The sequence below is a fragment of the Halyomorpha halys genome, unplaced genomic scaffold (genome assembly GCF_000696795.3).
Source record: "Halyomorpha halys isolate HHAL.00 unplaced genomic scaffold, Hhal_1.1 Scaffold194.1, whole genome shotgun sequence".
Taxonomy (NCBI): Eukaryota; Metazoa; Arthropoda; class Insecta; order Hemiptera; family Pentatomidae; genus Halyomorpha; species Halyomorpha halys.
In genome coordinates this window covers 1939926-1964021 of record NW_027108392.1, presented here as the reverse complement: position 1 = coordinate 1964021, position 24096 = coordinate 1939926, and the positions used below count along the sequence as shown (strand labels likewise).

At 29.4% G+C, this 24096-nt stretch overlaps 2 protein-coding genes across 5 annotated transcripts; one reads left to right on the top strand and one right to left on the bottom strand.

The window, feature by feature from the left end:
• Positions 1-381: 381 nt before the first annotated feature.
• On the top strand, positions 382-8295 carry LOC106679323 (probable ribosome production factor 1). The gene is made up of 6 exons (XM_014418420.3): positions 382-581; positions 651-881; positions 2530-2683; positions 3819-3901; positions 6470-6651; positions 8040-8295. Exons 1-6 carry the CDS (start codon positions 459-461, stop codon positions 8215-8217), a joined length of 951 nt encoding a protein of 316 aa, XP_014273906.1. The 5' UTR covers positions 382-458; the 3' UTR covers positions 8218-8295.
• Positions 8296-8382: 87 nt separating this feature from the next.
• On the bottom strand, positions 8383-23814 carry LOC106679322 (inositol hexakisphosphate kinase 1). Of its 4 annotated transcripts, none has more exons than XM_067046719.1 (10): positions 23454-23814; positions 23088-23332; positions 22770-22945; positions 22018-22193; positions 21783-21939; positions 20938-21043; positions 17292-17489; positions 15793-15984; positions 9437-9480; positions 8383-8776 (listed from the first exon to the last, which is right to left on the bottom strand). In XM_067046719.1, exons 1-10 carry the CDS (start codon positions 23484-23486, stop codon positions 8700-8702), a joined length of 1404 nt encoding a protein of 467 aa, XP_066902820.1. In that variant the 5' UTR covers positions 23487-23814; the 3' UTR covers positions 8383-8699. The 4 variants fall into 4 exon arrangements, with proteins under 4 accessions (XP_066902820.1, XP_024214581.1, XP_066902821.1 ...); XM_024358813.2 differs by having other exon boundaries at positions 8760-8776; positions 9437-9484; positions 23454-23811; XM_067046720.1 differs by lacking the exon at positions 8383-8776 and having other exon boundaries at positions 9408-9484; positions 23454-23811.
• Positions 23815-24096: the final 282 nt, after the last annotated feature.

Sequence of the window (24096 nt, the reverse complement as noted above, 5' to 3'; positions counted from 1 at the left end):
AAGACTATGGTCAAACTATTAACCCCTCCACACATAAGGCGAGAAAGGCTCATACTGGAAGCGAAAGAGGCTTGATCTGGTAGCGACTCTACCTCCACTCTCTTCTATACTACGTCTAATAGGACTTAGTTGAGACACGCCCAAATGAGGAGATGAAATCAAATTGAGAGAGACTTGTCATGTGCGTCTTACTCGAACAATCTCACATCGTGTGCAAAAGGCCTAAAATTTTGCAAACATTGCAACTAGTATACAAGGTTTTATAATAAAAAAAACCATGTAGACCAGTGAAATTTAGTAAGTCATCTGGTGACGTTATGTCAATGTCTTGCTTATTTTTTGTGTTGCTCCTTGTAAATGGCTGATATGAACATCCTCTAACCTTCCTTAGTTGTAACCATACATCGAAGTAACAACACACGTGTTTTTGTGGGTTAATGATAATATAATTGTCAAACATGGGGAAAATTAAAAAAGAGCCTGAAGATAAATTGCCCGAAGGAATGAAATCATCCAATGATATTAAAAACAAATCTCTGAGGAGAAAGAGGATTGGAAAGGAATTGTTAGAAAAGAGAAAGGTAAATTGCTGAATATTTTTGTAATTCTCCTCATATACTTTTGATTTAATTAAGGTTTTCTTCACATAGGCCAAAAGAGAAGCTCGGAAAAAACGTAGAGAAGGAGGTGAAAAACCTGGTATTCCTCACACTATTGAAAGTTTAAGAGTTAAAGATGAAACTGTTTTGGATGCCACAGAAGCTAATGAAGAACGTATTGAAGAAATGTTTGTTGATGTTAAAACAGATGAATTCCAAGATTATTTTAATATGGAATATGAACCAAAAGTTCTCATCACTTTTAAAGATAATCCATTGAAGGTACATTCTTTAAATCAAATTTAAAATATCTTTTTGAGTAACTTTCATTTGACTGGTTTAATTAGTTAAATAATTAATTTTAAGTTGTATGATTTTATAAAACTAGGATATATGCTCATGTCAAAACTTGTATAGAGCAGCAGTTCCGAAACTTTTTTTCGCCACAGCACCCTTTTGTGAGTCAACAAAATTGTGTGGCACCCTTTTTGGGCTAAATAATATTTGTAGCACCCTTGTGAAGTTAAGAATATATAAATATTCCACCACAATTATCCTCAAAATGGTTAAGTACTATAATAAGTAGGGATATAAGGGAAAAAATCTCGGTTGTGTGTGCATTAAACAACCTTCACTTAACGCTCTACTTTGAATTGGAATTAATATTCGCTCGTTTCAGGAAAGATTTTTGTTTTATTATTCACTGTGCAAATACTTTTCCAAATGAATTTATCAGTTAGTAAATTAACCTGCTCAAATCACTATTTGCAGAAAAATACATTTAATAATATTTCTCTTTTGTAAAAGTATATAGGAATAGAAAAATAAAACAGTTTACTAAAGTGTACTTTCTGCTTTAACCATTTATTCAATGTCGAATTGTTACAGAATCAATATTGAAAATTCAAAGAATGACTTAATGAATTTAATCATCCTGTCTATTGGAAGGCTCATATTTAGGCTCAGTGAAATTATAAAAGTCATTATTTAATAACTATGGTGACAAGCAGACATTATCAAGTAGCGATACTGCACATCTGCCCACATAGTCAAACTCATTTTGGAACATATCTTTTATTTAAATGTTTTTTCTCACTCCCCATTACCTCCTACTACTTTCTATTTTAAATATTTTTCTTTCTAATCCTTGACTATCCAACAATATATAATATGCTTATATTACTACTGTTATTTTTAGAAATGTATTTCAACCCTAGGGGCAAGGAATTTTACTCCTGTCCCTTTAAGTTAATTATAAAATCCTTTCATAATTCAAATTTAGCCATTATAATTAGTCATTTTAAAATACAGGATGGCTAATTATTTCAACCATTCAAAATTAAAGGTATTTTAGAGGAAGCCGTTTTGAAAATTTGGCATTTAAGTCCTGTCGAAATATTTCAATGAGGTTAAGACCTAGCTGATAGTCACCTCATATATTATGCAACAACCATGTAATTGTATGTTTACTTACAAAATTTAATCAAAATTGTTTAAGCCATTTTTGAGAATATGTCAGTGATTTAATTTTATTAACTTTAACCATAACCTGTCTTGACAGACCTAACACTAGGGAGGTGACACAGGTGCCTTTATTAAATTAAGCATCAACATTTAGCTTCCTTTGATACATGTCCTGTACTTTTCCTTATAAAAATCTGAATATAAGGCGAGTGTTTATTTTTGACTAAATTTTTTGGAAAATATCTCACCTTTTATTTGGGTGAATATGTATAATAATATTTGTATGAGTATACTACTGAGCAATACTCATTATAATGCTTATTAATCAGCAAGTTTTCCTGATGTTCTGTATATCTATCTACTGTTTGTTTAAGCTATAGCATTTACAAGGTACAAATCCATTAATAATTAATTGATATTAATAATATGCACTGTTACACTCACTGATTTAGACTTTAATTTTTAGCGTTCTAGGATCCTTGGTGTGGAATTAAGTAGAGTTATACCTAACTCCATGTTCAGGTATAGGGGTCGATCCAGTACAAAGAAAATAGTAAAAAGAGCCATTGAGAGAAAGTTCTCTGATGTTATTCTTATTAATGAAGATATGAAAGAACCAAGTATCCTTTTATGAAAATGAAATTTTATATAAACAAATATATATAATTCTTGGTTATTGTGTTTTATTAATTTAATATTACTTAGTAATTTTGAATTTTTTAGCTAAGAATTTATTGAATAAGCCCTGTTATTTTTCTTTCCTCTTTTATTTAGGAGAAATCCTTAATGGACCAAAAAGTCAGATTTAATGTTACAGAATGACAGTCATATAATTAGTTTTTTCTGCCATTTTTGTTTCCCCTTTGGTTTTCTACTGATCTCAGCTTTGAAAATACCTGCTGGCTATTCATTTTAATTGGTTACATGCGTCATTGTGGAATCAAATTATCACCAACATGATTCAAAATGACATCAAGGAATCATTTAACCTTAAGAAAATAATCTTTTTTATTTAAATTGTAAACTGTTTCAGACTATTTATATGGATTTCAATCTTAATTAATTATTGTAGCCATAATAAGCCACTGTGTAACAATTCATAGCTTTATTTTAAGTACGAGTTTCCACTAAATAATTCTGTGTAAGTCCTTATCCCAATCTAAAGCTTTCCTGTCTGAGTGGAAATGATAATGTAACACCATTTCCCAAACACTGTGTCATTCTCAGTTCTAGAAATTTTCATATTTATTTTTTATTTTCAAAATAAATTTTCTTGCTCCATGTAAGGAGAATAAATTTTCATTTTGGTTGGTATACCAATTTTTTTTCTGTCTGTTTGGAGCATTTTCTGTTTTTGAAATTACAGATTCAAAATTGCCACTTTTTGCGAGAATTACTGACCTTTATATTTCTGCTTACTTTTCACCTACTACCTACCTACCACGTACCATTATTTTTTCTGAATTTTTCAATGAATGGATCATCATTTTTCATTTAATTTAATCTTTATTCAATATCTTTAGTTTAGTAACCCCTTCTTTTATTGTTGTATCACTGGTTACCCTCATTCAAGTTCAACAAAATTTTCTCAAGAAATAGAGAAATTCTGGACTATTTTTTAGTTTCTTATCTTGATGAATCTGTATTTATCTAAACTTGTTTGTTTACTGTTTGGAAGTTAAAAAGTTTACATCGATATTATTTTTCTTTTGATACAGAAATTATATGCAATGTTTTTCTTTAATGCTATTTTAGATGGTTTGTTGTTAATCCATTTACCGTCAGGACCAACAGCTTATTTTAGGATGAGCAATATGAAACTTACTACTGATTTAAAGGTAAAGTGTTGTTTTAAAATTAATTACTAATTATCTTCTAAATATCTATGCAGTTTTGTTAATTTTGTTAGATTTTCATTGTTATGAATTATTTAGGTTACATCAAAAAAATAAAACATATTTATTTGTTCCAAATAGTTTATTAATTATTGGAGAAGTTTATCGGGGGATGCAGTCAGCAAAGAACAACATAAATAAACAAAACCATATTTATTTATTTTATGCCGATGTTTCAACCGATAAACTTCTCCAATCATTAATCTACGGTCAACTATCTACACCTCATTACTTTATTACTTAAACATAAACATTAAATTCATATTAAATGTTGTTCAAAGTGATTTCATTGAGCATTAAGAAAGGCTCAGCATCTTTCTTCAACAGCAGCAGTGGCAGAATGGCACCGGCCTTGCATAGACTTTTTATTTAATGTCACCCAAACAAAAAAGTCCAGTGGTGTCAGGTCTGGAGAGCGTGCAGGCCAAGCCACTGGTCCTGCATGGCCAATTCATTGATTGGGATAATTAACATTTAGCCTCTTCTGTAATCTGCAGGAGAACCTAATAATTGAAGCCACATGACCCTTCTCAGTTGTAGTGGAATATGTTCAACTAAATCATAGTAATCATTATTAAGAAATTTCAGAAATTTGCCCGCATTGAGTCGAGGCTAAAAGAAATGCGGACCTATTCAAATATTGTCTATCATACCCAACCACACATTGCACTGAAACTGGTGCTGAAAATGATGCTCACAAATTGCATGTGGATTTTCCTGCGACCAGGGGTGATTATTTTTCTAATTGAAGATAACTCTTCTTCATCTGTCCAGAGAATGTTTCCTGAAAATTGTGGATTATGCTCAACTTGACTTAAGTATCAATCTGAAAAATGTCTTCTTTGCCGAAAATCTTGCTGAATAAATTTTGCACCCATTGATAATGATATGGATGAAGTCCACCTGCAATGAGAGTTCTCCATACTGTAGTTGGCATAATATTTAATTCTGCTCCAGCTCTTCGTACACTGCTAGATGGATTATCATCAAAATATTGTAATATGGCCGCACTCCTTTCTTCATTTCGTAAAGGGGCAAAAATACTATCAGCATGTGGTATTATAGCAAATGTACCAGTTTCTCCAAGACCTTGAAACGTTAAGCTATAGATTGACTTGTTTAGTAATCTTCTATTAGGAAATCACCTGGCATATTCTCGAAGGGCAGCAGTAGCATTACCATTGTGAAAACCCTACTCAAACACCATATCGGCATATTCACCATTAGTGTAAATTGAAGGTATAATGATGAGTACTCTGCGAAAGCCTCTTACAAACTGATAAATGTTATTGAGAGTTCCCAATGCTAATTCCAGATAGTATTAATCCTTATGTTGCCAATAGTTCTTATACAGTTAGTGATAAAAGGCCATATTAGTTTTTATTTGATCCATCTCCTAAACAAAGTATTTGCGGACATACCTTCACTTTGAACAACATTTAGTATGTAGAATATGAACCTATCATCTTGAACAGCTCTGCAAAGTGGGGCGAAATGTCGGACAATAAAGAGTTGAAAACTATTTTGTTCTTTTTTGACCGCAACCCTTACCATCTTCATATTTTAAATTATACGGTCAACTATTTTATGAATTTAATGTTTACGTTTAATTAATAAAGTAGTTGGAACAAATAAATAAGTTTTATTTATTTCATGTAACCTAAATAATTCATAACAATAAAAATCTTTTGGTATGAATATCTCCTTAACAAAGCTTTTGCAGACATACCTTCAGAAGACATTTTTTTCTTGTTTTTGATGTCCTTAGTTCATATTTTCAGTTTGACCATCTAACCCTGAAACACCCTGTATATTCTATTAACTTTTTATTTATTTTATAAGATTGTTTTAATCTCCTTTCATTCTTGTTTTTTGCATTTATATTACCTTATTATAATCTTATACAATCAATACCTTTTTCTGATTGCTTTTGCAACTCATGATGTTTCCATTATGACATCTGAAGTCATTATTCTGACCTCCTTCCTCCATAATTTTTCTGTTTTACAACTCATTCCTTATCTGACATGATCTAGATTAGCTTCTTCTTATATTAGTTATTTATTAATCTGATTCTGTTATTCATTATTGTACTTGTTATTAATAATTATTCTATTAATTTATATCTATATGTTTTTAATTTACTTCATTAATTTTTTTGAATTCTTATGTATATTCTTATCTGATTATTATTACTATACTTTATATTATATGTATTTTTTTTATATATATATATATTTAGCCCTGATAAAGCCTCGCAATGAAAGGGGACAAGTTGATGTTTAATACATATTTTTTCTGCTATTTCGTGCTTTTTTTTTTACTGCCAATTAATTACATACAGTCAACTAATTATCTTTTACAAAAAAGCACTGTTAAAAAACATTAATTAAAAATCAAAGAAGCAAGTTTGAATGTTTGGCCAACATATACCTCTCTGCACTATCATCTAACACCTGTAAAAAGCCCTTAAGATGTATCATATAAAATTGTTCCATTTTCTTTTTGTAGCTTAGCCACAAAGATATTAATTTTAATCGGCCTGAAATTATTTTGAACAACTTTACGACAAGACTAGGAACATCAATTTCAAGAATGTTAGCAAGTTTGTTTCATTATGACCCTGAATTTAAGGGCAGAAGAGTAGTGACGTTTCACAATCAAAGAGATTACATTTTCTTTAGGCATCATATGTAAGTATCTAACTTTTAATACATCATTTACCTGGCATTTTGGTTTAGATTTGTGAATTGTCTAATATTTATTTATAAATAAATATTTGACACTTAGTATTAAATCAATATAAGATATTAATATTAAATAAATATATAATACAAATATTAGACATTTAATATTATAAGTAAATATTCGACACTTAATATTAGTATTTATATAGTCTAATATTAATCTACTATTTATTTCTTATTAAAATTACCAGTTAAAACCTAATTTTAGTGTATCAATTTATTGAAAAAATATTGAATTCATTCACAAACATGATATTTTGGGAGGTCAGATATTTTAACAAAAAGTATAACTTGTTCTAAGCATCTATTATTTCTACAATAATCAGTACCTCTTTTTGTGCTGAATATTTCAAGTGATAAAATGTATGACTAGTTTTTATGATAGTCAAACTATTAGTAGGCAGGGAGTGGAGTGGCTCAGTAGTAAGGCACTCTAACGACCTGGGTTCGAATCCAGCAGTGGCAGATAATTATTTATTCTTTTACTAAACCATTGGTTCAACTCTGATGGTCCAGGGTCTACCCAGCGGCATAAAGTGGGTATCCTTAACTGGGATTGAGCATGAGCATGGACAATCACCTCCTTGCACAATCGTTCAAGAATCTTTATTTCCTTATAAAATACTGAACCCCTGACCTCCCATGGGTGGTAGTAGTACAGTCTCTTTTTCAATCTATTAATAAAAATACTTTTAAATATTGTGACTAATAAGTGAGGCTAAAGAATTTGATTTAAGGGGATGAAAAGGCAATGAATCTAACTGACAGACCCTTGTATACTCCCTGTTAATGTTAAGTAAATTAAAGTGGCAAATGTCGGGAATTTCAGTTACCAAAATTGGTGGACACCATGGTACTGTCCTTCAACCGAGTGTTTGAACTATATCAGTAGGAAAAGCAATTTAAAATTAGACCAAAGGGGCTCAGTTATCAAACTATGAATGGCTATACTATGAAAATATTGGTACATAGTACCGTGAAGCTGGTTAGCCTCCTTCCAGTTAGCCCCTACAAGCAGTAAGAAAACCATACACAAGCTGATGACCATCAATCTTTATGGTCTATAATTGAAACAAATACATTTTTATTATTACAATCCCAAAATTTTTCAAAAGCACCCTGATTAATTTATAATTATTAGCATGAATAATTATGAATAACTGGTTCATGAAATTGGTGATAATTTATTATATATCTAACATATTATAGCTGTCTTTATCTGACTTTCTAACTAAATGTTACTAACAGTTGAATTTATAGTGTGATTAGAACTATAACCCATTATTTTGTATTTGTAGTAAATATTTCAAACAAATATTTTTGATAAATTGTAGGTATGAATTCAGGAAAAAAGATGCCCATCCTAAATTAAAAGAATTGGGACCAAGGTTCACTCTGAGACTCGAATGGCTTCAACAAGGGACTTTTGACACAAAGCTTGGGGAATATGAATGGATTAAAAGAGATCGTCGGCATGATCTTGAATCGAATAGACGGAAATTTCATTTATAATTATTGCATTGTTAATGTATTTTAATTTTGTTTGTTACAATAAATTATTTTTGTATAATGTTCAATTCTGTACACTTATCAGAGATTTTTTTTTAATGTATTCATTATCCTGGGCATTATGTTATACACATCATCCTGAGGTTTTGGATCAAAGCAATGTGTTGAATTTGTCATGAGATTATTATTTTATGAGACCCCCAAATAATTCTAGAGACTATTCCCAAGTTAAAAAAGGGTTGTTAATTACAGATAACTCTGGTGTTCCATTAAGTATTATTTAATATTGAGTACACTCTTAGAGGTGTTCCTGGTAAAAGGTTCTAGTTATTTTTTTGTATTTTAGAGAAACTGTCCCGATTTTAGTTTATACCTACTCTTTGAAAACTCATCTGGAAAAAGAGGCTAAATTTTTAGAACAAACATATGATAAATAAACTTAAATTTGTAAAACCAACACTTACGAAGTCAGGAAAAGAAAGAGTCTACTTCCACCTTGACCACAGCTGTCTGATGGCTAGAGAATCCACACAAAAGTAATAGAATTGCCAAACAGCATTAACTGCAAGCATATCATAGAGGAGTGTCTTAAGTAAGCAAGAGAAATGCCCTAATTTGAAGTTCTTTGCTCTCTTACTAAAGCATGAAATGAGTACATAAAAACCTTTCCTTTACTATAGCTGCATAAACTTCATTAAAACAACAGGATTCAATAGCCTGATATCAATTTTCGTCAATGTTTCAAAAAATAAAAAGTGATGGACCTAACGTAATTTTTTGATCAAAATAAATATTTAAAAACTGCTTCTATGGTGCTCTCATTTCAATTATTTATGATACTGGACTTCTCTTTATTGTTGTGAATGCTACATTGTAAAAATTTATTTTCAACAGTTGTGGTAGTTCAACTTAGAAATTAACCTTTTTGACTTTTTTTTTTGTAAATATTTCTGTTGAAGAAGTTGATTTAAGATTATATTCCAAGTATCTAATGGTTCCTGAATACTTTATAAGTTTCCATTCTACTTTAGATTAAGTAAATAAATTAGTCAGTATTATTGGGAGGTGGTGTAGTCAACATCGTTTTCCAAATCACCTTTCTAGTATCAGGTTATTACTTCGAGTAGACCTTGGAAGAGTCTACCAAATCATAGTTATATTATAAAATTAATATATAATAAATTAAACATTAGTTTAAAATTCTTGTTTATGCATTGTTTACCCCAAACTATTCCATTTTCATTAAGTGACATGGTCCATTTGATTCTAACTGAAACAAAAGTAGGTTGGATAAAACGGTCTGATAAAAAAATTAACTAGTGCGAAATTAGGTGTATATTTTATCTTATAATTATTTATCAGGAATATATCTTATGGTTTTAGTACAATAAAAACTATAAAGAAATTTAGGTAAAAAATAACAAAACAAACGAACAATAGCTTTAATTTGTTTTTCTATAAAAAAATAATTATAATTTGTTTCTAATCAGCTAATTACACAATAATAATACTGAAAGATCAAATACTACTACATCTAGAAAAGACAGACTAATGACTTTTTATTGAGCAGTCACTATTTTATTTCTACACATCTTTTAAATAACAATGAGAATTATCATTATCATTAAGTAAATATTTATGGTAAAAGAGTTAAGATTAAATTACCAATGAGCAATGATTTACAAGATAATATTATCTAAGCATAAACTTTGGCATCTAAAGAAGTTAATAATATTCATGACATTATTAACACCTGTGGTTTTCAAAATTAAATAAATAAAAACTAGATTATAAGTCACCATAAGATAGTTCGTTATTTCTTAATACTAAAAAAAATGTTTAAAAACTAATTTGTACATATATCCTCAAATTTCTTCCAGTGTAACGAATCAAGGACTTGGTAATAACTAAATTAAAACATAATTGGAAGCATAATAAATAGCATCATGTATATTCTTAACTATAAACACCTTATCTTAAATAAACATAAAGCCAGCAAGTGAAGTTGACAACTTAAGATACTGAAAGGTTCTTACAAGGCTATATAGTTATGACAGATTACAGGAATTCTTTTAATAAGTGATATTATTTGATTTTTTAATAAGTTAATAAGAGTTTGGTATATTTTATATTAGAGTTCGTTAAATAATACATAAACATGCTATACAGAACATATTGAGTAACTCGTAAAAGTGGGGAACACTAATTTCTATTTACTTCTATGATTACTCGTTTTATGTTTTATAAAAATTGTTGAAAGAAATTTGATAAGTTTGTATATAGTAACAGTGCCACATGTTGTTATAATTAGAGTTTTTTTACTACACTATAGGTCCACAGAAAGATAGGCAATTAATGATAAGAAGAGGCTAAATAAAAAACAATAAACCTTGTAATAATGAAATCAGGTGACAGCAATGAAACTTAGTTAATAATATTAGTTAAAGAACTAAGTACCAAAAGATTAAAGGATGTGGGGTTTAGATTTAGGCTCATGTAATTGAAGTTTCTTAGTAAATGTATCTAAAACTTTTAGAGAAAATAATTTTTTGAATCACGTCATGAGTATGCTATTTTCTTGATATTAAAAAAATATATATTAATTAACTGCTTACAGTAGATATATCGCAAAAAATTAACAATTAAAACAAAAGCCCAGTTGTACTATTTTTTTCTGTATTACTTCATCTATCTTTTTTCTTTAACACCACTATAAACAATAGCTAGAATAGGAAAAGATAGCAATCCTCCTTAAATATCTAATACTTTACAGATTTATAAACTGTTATTAAATAATATTTAAATTAATCTAAAACAATAAATTATTAATAAATCACTTAAAAACGCTAATGAACACTAGATTAATATACTTGAATTTTGTAGAAACAATAACATAAAAAGTAACAATAGTATAACATTGTACATATTCTTAAAGAAACAATATCTAAACCTCCAATTAGGAAATCATTCAGATAGAAAGTTATAAAGCAAAAAAAAAAAACCTATTTTTAAATCTTACATTATCATACAATACAGCACATAAATACTGGGCCATTGACATTTTTACTAGTCTGTTTTGCTGAATGAAATATTTTCTTTGAGTGTTCCAAAATCCATTCTCAATTTGTGGCTAAAAGATTAAGTAATATAAATTTTGTCTCTATTTTGAAATAAATTTAAAATCTAAATTAATTTCTTTGAAATTGATTAGCAGACCACTTAAATGTCCCTTTATAAATGAGGAAAGTGGGAGAAGGTATTATACTACAAACATATAAATCAGAAAAATTTTCTTTTTTATACTGTAAAACTTAATTTTATTCTATTTTTAACTTCTCAAAAAAGCCAAAATTTAAGGTTTATAAAAATTAAACAAGGATTTATGAAGGAAGGAGTGTTTAACTTAGTCTTCAAAGTGAACCTTTAATTTGTCCTTTAATGTCATATAACACCTTCTCTGACTTTTCTTCAATTAAAGTTATTAATGAAGAGTATAAACAGGTCATTAAAGCTTTTTCGAAGAAATATGTTACCTATTGTAATGATTAAATTTGACTGTCATGTCATCTGTGTAGAAACTGAATTTTTTTATGGAACTGATACAAGTTCTAAGCTACTGATAATCTAATAATTTTATACTTAACATCTTATTTTATTATAACTTTAAATTATTATAAATAAATTTACAAGTATGAGAAAAATACCTAAAAGGTGGAATTATTAAGGCACCTGTTTAGGTAAATACATTTTGTCAATATTAACATTTTTTAAAAACCTAATATCTTATTACAATGGAATGAGATTTTATTAGGCACTTATCTTTAATGTACAAATAATTGGTAACATTTTGCTGATTTTAAAGAAATAAACTCTAATCCAACATAAGGAAAGAATAGGCATCACTAATAATGTTGGTATAAAACTTGACTTTAGTTAGTGTTAAAAACTTTTAACATGATTAATGTTAATAACTTTTAAAAACCCACATTGCAACAATTATCCTATTTGTAAAACTCACAAATTCAACTGTTTTTTATAGAAAAGAGTTAATGAAGACAATACTAAAATGATTTTATCAAATAGTTTACTGTTAAGAATATGCTAAAAAAACAAACAATATCCAATGCATATATTTAAATAAATACAAAAATATATGATAACTAAAAAATTTGAAAAATTTTGTTGAGATTTTTCAATATAATTTCTTTCACCTCCAAACTCCATAATCCGTGTGAGTTAAAAATATTAATAACATATATTGATTCCTCAGGTCTTAAAAATGCAAATATTGAAATTACACTGTATAATAAATAAGTTCCTTTAGACAACTAATAAAATATTAAATTGATTTTAAACATTAATGAGAAACAGACTAGTAGGGAAAAAAATAGAAAACAATAATGAAACAGTAATACTAACAATTGTTATACATATTAATCATTGGATAACAGAAAGAAAAATATTAAGAACTTTACTAACATATGTCGAACACAAGTCATACAGCAATCACTTCATCCTCAGACCTATTTGCATAAAAGGTAAAATAAATTTAATATAAAATAATCATTTTTACAGCCCACAAATAAATGGATGGACAACAAGAGTATATAAAGGAAAAAATTGTGAAATAACTTAATACATCAAATAGTATTACTATGGTGACAAAATTTAATTTAAGATATAACAGCTATATAATAACTAAATAAGCTACTAAATTATATTTTGGGAATTAAAGCAAACATTTATAAAATTAAAAAAAAAAAAAAAAATGAGATTAGGCTCACACCATTCCTCCAACAAGCAAACTTGTACAGTGAAAGATTCTTTATGAGAATGCCCACCAAAAGTTCTAAGAGAATCATACATTTTTTTCAGAGGTTTGAGGTAAAGTAAGTATTGAGTTTGGATGATATATACATCTATATTAGACCAAATCTTTGTCTATCATACCTTCTACGTTTGTGCATGAAGTCTGAAATGTTCATATTTATTAGAATTGACAGTGTTTAAGATTTTAAATAATTTTAGGTATTATCTAGTGTTACAATTAGAGCATAACTAAGAAGTTATACTAACATGAGATTGTAGCAATTTATTTCTTTATAATTATTAAATCTTCTTATACAATGACATTTGGCCCGCTCTTGACTACTTCTTTAACTAAAATGTTCAACCACTTTTAGGTTTATATTATACATTGGTCAATAATTCATGGTCCAGATGAAGTGAGGTTATAAATGTTAACATTATCAATTACATTGAGAATGTTCTTGATATCAGTATGAATTATTATTTATGAGTGAGTTTAGCAACAATGTTTAGTCACAGACGTAGTCACCTGTTCAAAGAATCATAATAATCCACAGTACATTCGTTTTCTAAAGACATGAGAAATAAGCAAGCATAGTAATATTGGTGATAAAATTCAATAGCAACAGTGAATAAGATCATATAAATTGTTATCATTTTCAAATTTCTTAACTTAATGGATTCAATTTAGAAAAGTATAACAAAGAGAATGTCTCAGATATACAAAAGAGTACCTAATATTAAAAAAAAAAATATTTCACTAAAACATATATTATTGATTATGTTAACCACACAATGAACATTGCTTGAATATTATAAAACATATATCATAAAATATATACATATAATGAGGGGAAATGTAAAATAATTGTTCTTTATAGTCAAGAAGAAGGCCTGCAATATGGGGTGAAATATAGGCATAATAACCAGTTTCTACTATTTTTGATGTTATTTATGATCACTACTCAAACCATTTTCTTCATTTACTATACGGTCAATAGTTAATGATAATAAAAACGACTGTACTCAGATGAAAATTCATTGAGCCATAGCTAAAACTTGCCAAAAATAAGATGTAATGAAGCGTAAAGGGTCTGGTAGTTCTTGATTTTTTTAATTTCTCACCAAGTGAATAAACTTTTTTTACAGCTCATAATAATAATACAATAGTTCAATAGTAGTCATAATAACAATTTCATAATTCATAACAATGGTCTTCATTCATTCTTATCCTTAATTCATTCTTAGCTGTATTAACATGACATAAATATATATGTTTATATACACACTTTCAACTGCTGGGAAAATTGGAGGAAGAACTCCAGCTCAGGCAGTTGGGCCACATTTGTCAATTAATTGTACATTCAAAGATGTGGGAAGGGAGGAAAGTATACTCCAAAAATAAAGAAAATACACAAAGACAACAGGATTGCATTGAGAATACTCTCCACTAAAAATGTAATAAAGTTAGGAATAAAAATGAAAATCATTTATTTTTATTTCTATTAATAATTTTGAAACAAGAATGAAATTGTCACGCAATGGAGAATAATTGGACATTATTTGTAGGATGTACACTCAATTTAAAAAGATATAATAGTTGATTTACCTAATACTAACCAACGTTCCTTGTTTCAATTTTTTCGAAAATATAAATAATTAAAAAAGACACTAAAACTTTCTTATTTGTTATGACACTTTATTAAAAAAAAATTAACAAATATATGATACCATGTAAGATGAAAGCACCATTTTGTACTTTAAATATAAATAATTTTTACAATTAAGATAAAATTTGTAGAATGCTCTATGTACTAGCTAACTATAAATGAATGTATCACAAAAAAAGGCTACATAATAAGAATAAATCAATGTGCAAGTTTTTTTAAGTCATTATTTAGATCAATTTAGTTAACAAATAAAATAATACAAAAAAAATTGCAATGAGATTTATACTAATTGATCCTTATCTTAATGGATAATTTTTACAGATAAAAAAGACTAAAAATTGAAGTAGGATGTCAATTTTAAGAACAACAATTATTTGTTATTATTATTAATTATAATTAATTTGTGAACTCACTCGACCAATTTAAATCCATAATACAATTATATAAATCAAGCAAACGAGGAAATAGACAGCAACAGTCAGTAAATAGTCAATTGGAAATTATAGAAGTAAACAAATTACAAGGAGAGAAGGATTAATTTTTAGGAAGCAAAACATTTGATGAAAATATTTTAAATTATAACTTATCACTTCTCAACTGGATATTAAAGTTAATTCTGATGCATTTATAACATGTTTATATAAGTGCTGAAAACAATGGTTATAACATGCCCCATATTTACACCACAGATGAAACTGAGCTATTTCGGAACAATCTCATTAAACAAAATTACATTCAAATCAAGAAAGAAAACATGAGCAACAAATCAAACAGTGTTAAACCAGTTATTCAGATTTTACTTAAAATGAATTTTGAATTGTATGAAATAATCATTGTTCTAATGGTTGACATTCTATTGCAATCACTTTATACAAAATTATTGAATCAACATATTTACATATTTTAATGATAATAAACATTATGTTCAATTTAACAAACAATGACTAGAGACCTTCATTGTAAAGTTTGATCATATCATTTGGCCATGTCTTATTGATTAATTTTAAAATAAAATTATATTAAAAAGCATTAGCTGCTACACGTAAGCTTATTGTACAGACATAAGCTGGCATGAAACAAATAAAGAAATTGAAGCTACCTGTATTCCCTCTCAATTCCCTTGAGGATAGCAATTATGTTGTCCAAACCAAAGAGGAATCCTTCATCAGGGCCATTATACACTCCGCACTCAGCCATAGTGGAATGTGAAGAATGAGCGAAATCTATCACTCTCACATCTGTGAAAGGCTCTTCTTCTGCCTGATCTGAAAGGCCCATGTCAGATGATGACCTGGAATAACATCAAAGATACAGGGTTGGTTGAGTTTTATAATTTGATGGTCGTTACAGATGATATTATTACACTAAGAACTTATAAAGATAAAAAAGGATAAAAAAAAAAAATTGTTTTGGATTTTCCATGGCTTTTGTTTCATGCCATATCCTGTCGTTAAAAAAAAAGTAGCGACGTCTAGATAGCAATAGGCTTAGTAAAGTAGCTTGAGAGCATGACTAAAAGCAGTACATAATCAATAAATGGTCTATATCTGCTTAATTAAGATGGTTAGGTCAGCACTCCATAAAAGTGAAAAATAAAAACTACAACAGAAAAAGTCCTTATAATACATATCATAGCATCTCCATCTGAAGAATTTTTAATAATTTGTACTTATTTTTCATTTTCTTTTAAAGAACTGACAAGGAAAAAATGCGATTCAAAAAGGTTATCACAGTATAGTACAAACCTATTATTGTAAGAATTATTGTTGTGAAATAAATGATTACATTTACTATGGTTTCTGCTTCTTTTCTAAAGTGATAAAAAAAAAAAAAACATGTATCTGAATAAACCCTCTCTCACTCATAGAGTTTTATTAATTTGAATTAATGTGGCTCTTACCCCTATAGAACAGATTCGCTATCTTGGACTATACCTTGACAAACGACTAACCTGGAATCCTAACACAAGACTGAAAAGACAGGAAACTGCACATAGATTCCGACTATTACAGCACTTACTAGACAAATGGTCTAAACATTCAACTCATTACAAAAGACTGATCTACATGACAATAATAAGGCCCATCTGGACATACGGAATTGAGCTTTGGGGCACCACTATACCTTCGAATTCCTCTCGTATCCAATCCTTACAACCCAAAATCCTCAATATTCCTTATTTTGTTACTAATAAAACCATCCATAAAGACCTAAATGTTCCTTATGTAACCGATCTAGCCCGAACCCGATATCATTCCTTCCATTATAAACTCCCTAACTACCCAAACCCACTAGTTTCTAACCTTGCTTCCTCTTCCATTCCTGGCAATCCTCCGAGGCGCCTAAAAAGAAGATGGCCTCGTGACCTTATATTGTAAAATGTTTTTAGAGTTTTATTATTGGGTAGTTTCTCTGCATGCTGTATCATATCATTATGATCTTACTTCAAATTTGCTTATTGTATTTTTTATACAGTTGTAAATATCAATAAATAAATAAATAAAAAAATTAATTGGAATTATAATTCAGGAAAATTTTCCAATAAAATTTGCTTATATGAACATTTAATGTATAAAACTAAATCAAATTAAATTTTACCTCGGTTGACCTGCACAACTACTGCTTCTCCTCCTGCCATGGTACCGGGTAGCTCTAACTTCAGTAACACCTTCAAGTAGAGATGTTATGCTCTCAGCTGAGGTACTTCTTGTAATACATTCATAGTCCACATCAATTAATTCTTCATCTAATGACACTCCACGACTTCTAATAACACTGTCCCTTTTTTCTTTTAACCTTGAAGTAAATAATCTAATAAAGTATGATCTTATGTAAACAACATAGTAAAAATTAATTGATTTCAAGAATTCTAGGTAAATTCTAAAAAATTAAATTAGAGGTATAATGTCAAATATTGTAACGGAAACAACCATATTATTAATTTCTAAAATAATTAGACAGCTAATTATATCAGAACAAAAAACTCATCAATGATTATATATTTTTAACAAAACTGACAGAAGAACGATGACTCACCAACTCTGGACCCAAACTTGGACATCTTCAGCTTCTCACTGGAGAAATCATTGTTTCTTTAAAATTAATTTATTATTTTTTTACCACACCTTAAATGCTAACATAACTCAAAAATTGTAACTTTTGGGAAAATGGATTTAAAGATTGGTATTTTATGTTAAAACCAATATTTTCTTACTGAAACTATTAACACTGACTTATAATGACATATTCTTCATTTATATTTTTAAGTACAAATGAGTTTTAATAGAAAATAAAAACCTTTGAAATCAATTTTCTCAAAGGTTAAAAATTTCTTGGGGTCTTTAGTATCCCATTGAGGTTGCAATATATTTTATTTTTTTCTCATTACAGTGACAAATTCACAAGATTCTTAAAGAAACTAAAGATCAAGTATCAGCTATGCTACAGTCACTGGGATTACTTTATTGGTACAATTACGAAGCCAGTTGAACTAAGCCAAGTAGTGGACATATCTTCAAAGATCGTCATAGTTTAACAACAAATCTGCATTAGTGGAGAGGAAAATGTAGCCTAGCATAGCATAATTCAGAAAAAAAAAAAAGAAGAGCTACAGAGGGATATCAGAATTAAAAGAAGTAAGAAGAGGGAAAGAACAGGTGAAAGAAAACAGCTTGGGAAAGGTATTTCCATCAACTAAGAGAATTTATGAGCATGAATTTCATTGTTATAAAGAGCTTCTATAGAGGAGTGAATGGTAGAGGAGTCCCATTCAAGCTGATAGCCAAACCTTTGAGAAGTGAAGACAGAGTCAATATATTCTATTCTACATGGAAAGGGCATATTGAATATATGGGTGCTACAATTGATAATGCATAAACATAAAAATTAAAGCAAGGAACAGTAGAACATGAGATGAGTCAAACAGAAGCATTGCAGACACTTCTTCAATGATTATGACATTACTGATCCTTCGAAAAAGTCATAAAAGCTGTCAAAAAATCCCATTGAGAAGACGGTATTCCTGCAGAACTTCTAAAGAAGGAAGGCTTATCCTTGCATAGAGAATAGAACAATCTAACACCTTTCCTGTAGATTGAAGAAAGTATTCCAAGAAAATGAGTATTGAAGAAAAGAGAGTTATCTACCCTGTACACAGAAAGGCCATATTTTGGACCGCAGGAATTACATTTTCCTTCAACGGCCATACACTTATGGAACTTTCCAATTTTAAAGCTTCTGGCATCCAAAGCAGAGAAAAAGTATTCAACAAAACAGAGATTTACAAGAAAAAAACCAAGTATATGCATGCTTTTGCCACTGATGTTACACAATTGGCCATTGGTGGATTTGTAGAGATTGGGCCCATAAAGCTGTAGAAGGAAGCCAAATTTGCATATTTAGGCTCAGCTATTAGCTCTGAAAGTAACAATTCCCTAAAGAGAAATGGACTCTAATAAACACAGAGAGAATGAAATCCTCATCTATGAAAGATTCTATATAAAATATTTGATCTCATCAAGGTTGGTGATCCCTACAAAAGAAAAAAATATTGAGCTATATAAGCTATTTAAAGAAGTGTACATCACCAAAATCATAAACTTTAGATGACTTTGGTAGGCCAGAGAAGTCATCCAAATGAATTAGGAAGACATCACAAAATGCCTCATGAATGGAAAACTTTACTAAGCTAGAGTTACAGAATAGCCATGACAGATATAGAAGACCCAAGATGATAAAAAGTAAATAACTGCAGAACAGCTGGAACCGGTTGAGACTGGTGAGTAGGCCAAAATCCATATGAGGTTATAAATTATTTTGTTTTCATTGAAATTTTCAACTAATTCTTTCGTGGCAGTTCAAAATGAACTTACCATAAGTACCAGCCAATAAGTATTAAAAAAACAAATAAATATTGTTAGTCATATTTCTGCAAGAAAATTCCAATTAGCAGCATAATCAAATAAACAGGATATATTTCCATTATGATTATTATATAATCCATTATTCCATGATTATACAAAAAAAAAAATAATATAAGAAATTCTTGAATCACAGGATAAAATAAAATTTAAAACCAAATATTTCTTAACAGGTAAAAATTAACCAAAAACTTGTGATCTCTGACTGCCACATGGTGCAATTTATTGAGTGAGGTCCGTTTCGTCTTTAATGAGCAGTTGATATAGTAAATTGTGCCACTATGTCGCACTGAAGGCTGAGCAATAATAAAAGGAGATTAAGCCTACGTCAACTGTTCATGCAATGCTGCAAGTGACAGCCGACTAACACTTACACGATTTGTGGGGACTTAGTTCCTAGCATAAGCCGTAATGCCTGTACTATATACAGACTTAATTCCTACTCTCAACTAATAAACAGTATACCACAGATAAACAATACATATATTATCCATACACGTACATAAATATATATGTAACTGTGCACATGACATACATTCACGTACATAAACCCACACATATGTACACATTATTCTTTTTCTTTCAATGCGGTGGCCACATCTTTCTTTTCATGAATGATTAAACTCTATTACATTTATCAATTTATTTTAGTTATGACTAGTACTGATGTTTTCATTTACTTTTTACATCTTACCCCTTTGTCACTTTTCTAGTCCTTTTAATTCTTTATCCAACTAATCTACTTAACATTTTTCACAATAATTTGCAATCCCTTCCTGCAAGTTATGTTTATTTATCTACACACCCAACCTCGCCTTTTGGCTGTACAGGTTTAGCAGTTGCAGTATATTTCACAAAAAATACTATTATGCTACCTCTACTAACAAACATAATAATTGACTGATTAATCAAATAACTGAATTTGGAAAATTCACTGAATTCAGTCCTATCTTTATCCAACATCTTCAACAATTGCTTCATTTTCAGGTGGGCTCCCAGGAGCTGGTCCTCTTCTTCTAAGATGAAAGTGAGCTGGACCAAATACTGTTTTCCACCAGCACATAAAGGTCTTGTAGTATGGGTAGTTTTCTGATGTCACGAGTTGAAGAAAATCTCATACGGTTAAACTCTTTGATGGGTAGGCAACAGGATTTTGACTTAGAGAGAAAAATCACAGATTTTCCTGGTTTTAGTGATAAAAACAACTCTCTACTGAAGTTTAGGAAAGATAAAATAATTGAAATTAAAACTATCATTGCTTTATATTGATAATGAAGTTAAAGATTAAGAAATAAATTATTAAAAACTTAATCCAAATAATTTACCTATCTTGATTTTGGAAAATTGTAGTGCTATCACCTTCATAGATCAACAGAAGAGATGTTGTAAACAATCTGAGACTATTTTGTTCACCAAGAATCCCAGCAAGCCCTATAATAAGCAATAAGTTATGGATAATAGAAATTTGTTAACATGTTGTATGAAATGAAGAAACTAAATAATTCTAGAAAAGCTATTCATAAAGAGAGAACTACAAAGTTTCAAAAATTAATATACACATTTTTTTTTTTGTGCCAGCAGGTCAGGTATTAAAAAATAATTTACACATGGCCAACAACCTAAAGTTTTTATCAAAATACTCTGGAATCCCCTTAAATTTAATAAAAAAATGTTTTAGCATAAAAAGCTTTTTTATAACCTTTTATCGAGAGTGGTTACAAAAGAGTGGTCTCAGGAGACTCATACTTGATACTGCCTGTTCATTCGTAAACTAAGTGTTACCAATGTAAGAAGGTAGGTAGGAATGAGATGTAAGCTAGGATAGACGGAGAGTAACTGAAAGGGCACATGTCTTTTAATGTTCCCGTAATAGGTATAACTACTTTACAGACCTGGCAGTTGACAAGTGTGATGGAAGCCTGTCCTCAAAAATTATAGGTTTAATAGAAGATAAAGGTAGAAAGATGTTAAAGTAACAACTCCAAGAATACTTGTATACGAGTACAGATATCCTAGTAGTAAAACTTTTGAATTTAAAATTCAATCTGATAAACAATGAAACCAAAACAGTATGTTTTAGAATCAATTTGATATAAAACTAATTATTTATAATTTTTTTACCCATATGTCTAGTCAAAAAGTGATTAGGATATCTTGTTTTAAATCTCACCTTCCAACTTTCTTATTAATGGAGAAAGCAATTCTGTTCTCAGCCGTACACCATCATGTAAAAATTGCTTCATTGCAACAGAAAATCCAGCAGGAGTTAAAGCTCTCCCATAAAGCTTATTTCGGCACAAGAATCTTCCTGTAGTAACTTGATACACCTCAAAAATGTGAAGAAAAAATAAATATAATAACAAATTTATAATTGTTTAAAGATTCAAAATAAAACTTCGTGATACCTGCATTCCAGCCACCCTCAACCCTAATTTGCCAGTTGTAGTGTTCACAACTTTGAACATTTTACTTTGTTTTTTGGCAAGGCTATCTCTTTCATCATACTGTCTAGTTCCCATCTTAAGATCAAGGATACATGGAAATCGAAGATCACAAGTCAGATTTTCGAGAACAATAAAATCTAAGCCAGTTAAGACACTCATTATTTTTAAATACAAGTTTTAAAGTAAATCACATAAACATTACTAATCCATTTGTAAATAAATGAGAGCTACTGAATTTGCTTTGAATTTAAGTGGTTCAACAAACCCAAGGTGGATCTAAAAAGAAAATTAGGAAGATATTCTAACTTTTATAATACCGCTAGGGAACAAAAAATATCTTTTTTAGAAGCATTGGTAGAGGAGTGCAAATTAAAAATTACTAAGGTACACAACATATTGATACTTTCTTCAAATTGGTACTATTCCCCTTTTTTCATATATAAAAAAAAGAAAACAGGTTCTCTTTATGTACTGGGAGCAGTTCCTACAGAATATCAAGATCATGGAAGAGATATAAGAACGGTGGAACAGCCATATGAAGGGGGACTATTGCTGAACTTAGAATCACTCTTTCCCCATATAATCACTCAAATACTACAACACATAAGTCAAACAACACTCAGCAGTTTCCATATGCACAATAAAATAGAAAGAAAACCCTCTAGATTTAATAAGCTAAGTACAAATTCAATAAATTGCAATAATAAGGATACTGCGTGGTTTTTTGCTGGCATGTATTGCTTTGACAAGAGCTGCGAGGTGATCTCGGTGACACTTATGAACCCATGGATTCATGTCAGTGGTACCATTCTTCCCATTAGAAATATCATCCTCAAATTGGCATTTAGTAGGTAAAACTTCAACACTCCCAGAACGCCGCAATCTTAATCTGAATGAAAAATAACAAATATTATAACCAATAGATTAACATACTGTATAATGAGGTAGACAAAGATGACAATAAAGCATTAAATTCATTCATAAATTAATCTTAAATAATGAGGATATAAGCAATATGCTCATGCTGTTACCTGCCTATTTGAGAGTTTTTTTTAACTGATTCTTCTACATTTGCTGTAACCAGATACATATATTCACCCTCGAATACTACATTAACTTCAACAATTCCAAAAAAGTTGGGAGTGTATGGTTTCAACTCATCTGGTAGGGCCTTATAGAATAAAAGCTCTCTTTCAACAACTGGCTTGCAAACCCTGTTCTCATCCAGGCAGAGCATCGAAGAATGTCCTCCAACTTGGTGAATATAAGGTTGTAACTAGAATAAAACATTTTATAGAGAAGGTGACCTTCTAAATCAAAATAATATATATTGATCAATAGCTCATCTTGAGAACAATGAAGATAAACGAATTATATTTAAAAATGAGAGTACATACATAAACAAATTTGTTTCCATGATCGTCTTCCATCAGATTCTTTGCCTTTTATAAGCATTGGTCGTTTAAATTTTGTTAAATCTTGTTGAATCTCACATAATTTATTATTGTTATCAAAAGATAAACTTGTCAACATGTAAGATTTTCGTTAATAGGGTTTTTCAGAACTATTACATTACTTTTTGGTTAAATGGTCCCCAGATTCTGAAAACCATATAGTTTATTTTCATGATTTTGCTTAGTTGGTCAAAAAAATTTAGTCCAGAAATAGGTCATTGTCAATGTCCAAAAAAATTTTAAGACCAACTAACTCGATATCATATCAATTGTGATATGGGTTGTACGATCATTAGGCTATCTAGTGATTTTCTTTGAAACTACTGATATCGCCAAGCAGAAAATGACGATCTCTATCGTTAAAGCGTCATAACTGAACAGATAAAGACATGTTAGAGTAAAAACTTATTTTAATATACTAATTAATTACTAAATATAAAACTTATTTTAAAACAATGTTAAAGTGTTACTTAATTACAATGTTTTACCTATAACCAGGAGTCATTCCATAATTTAATAATAGCACTATTCCTTTAAAAATGCTTCCAAAAATCTATGAAATTAGACAGAAAGAATCCAATGGTCA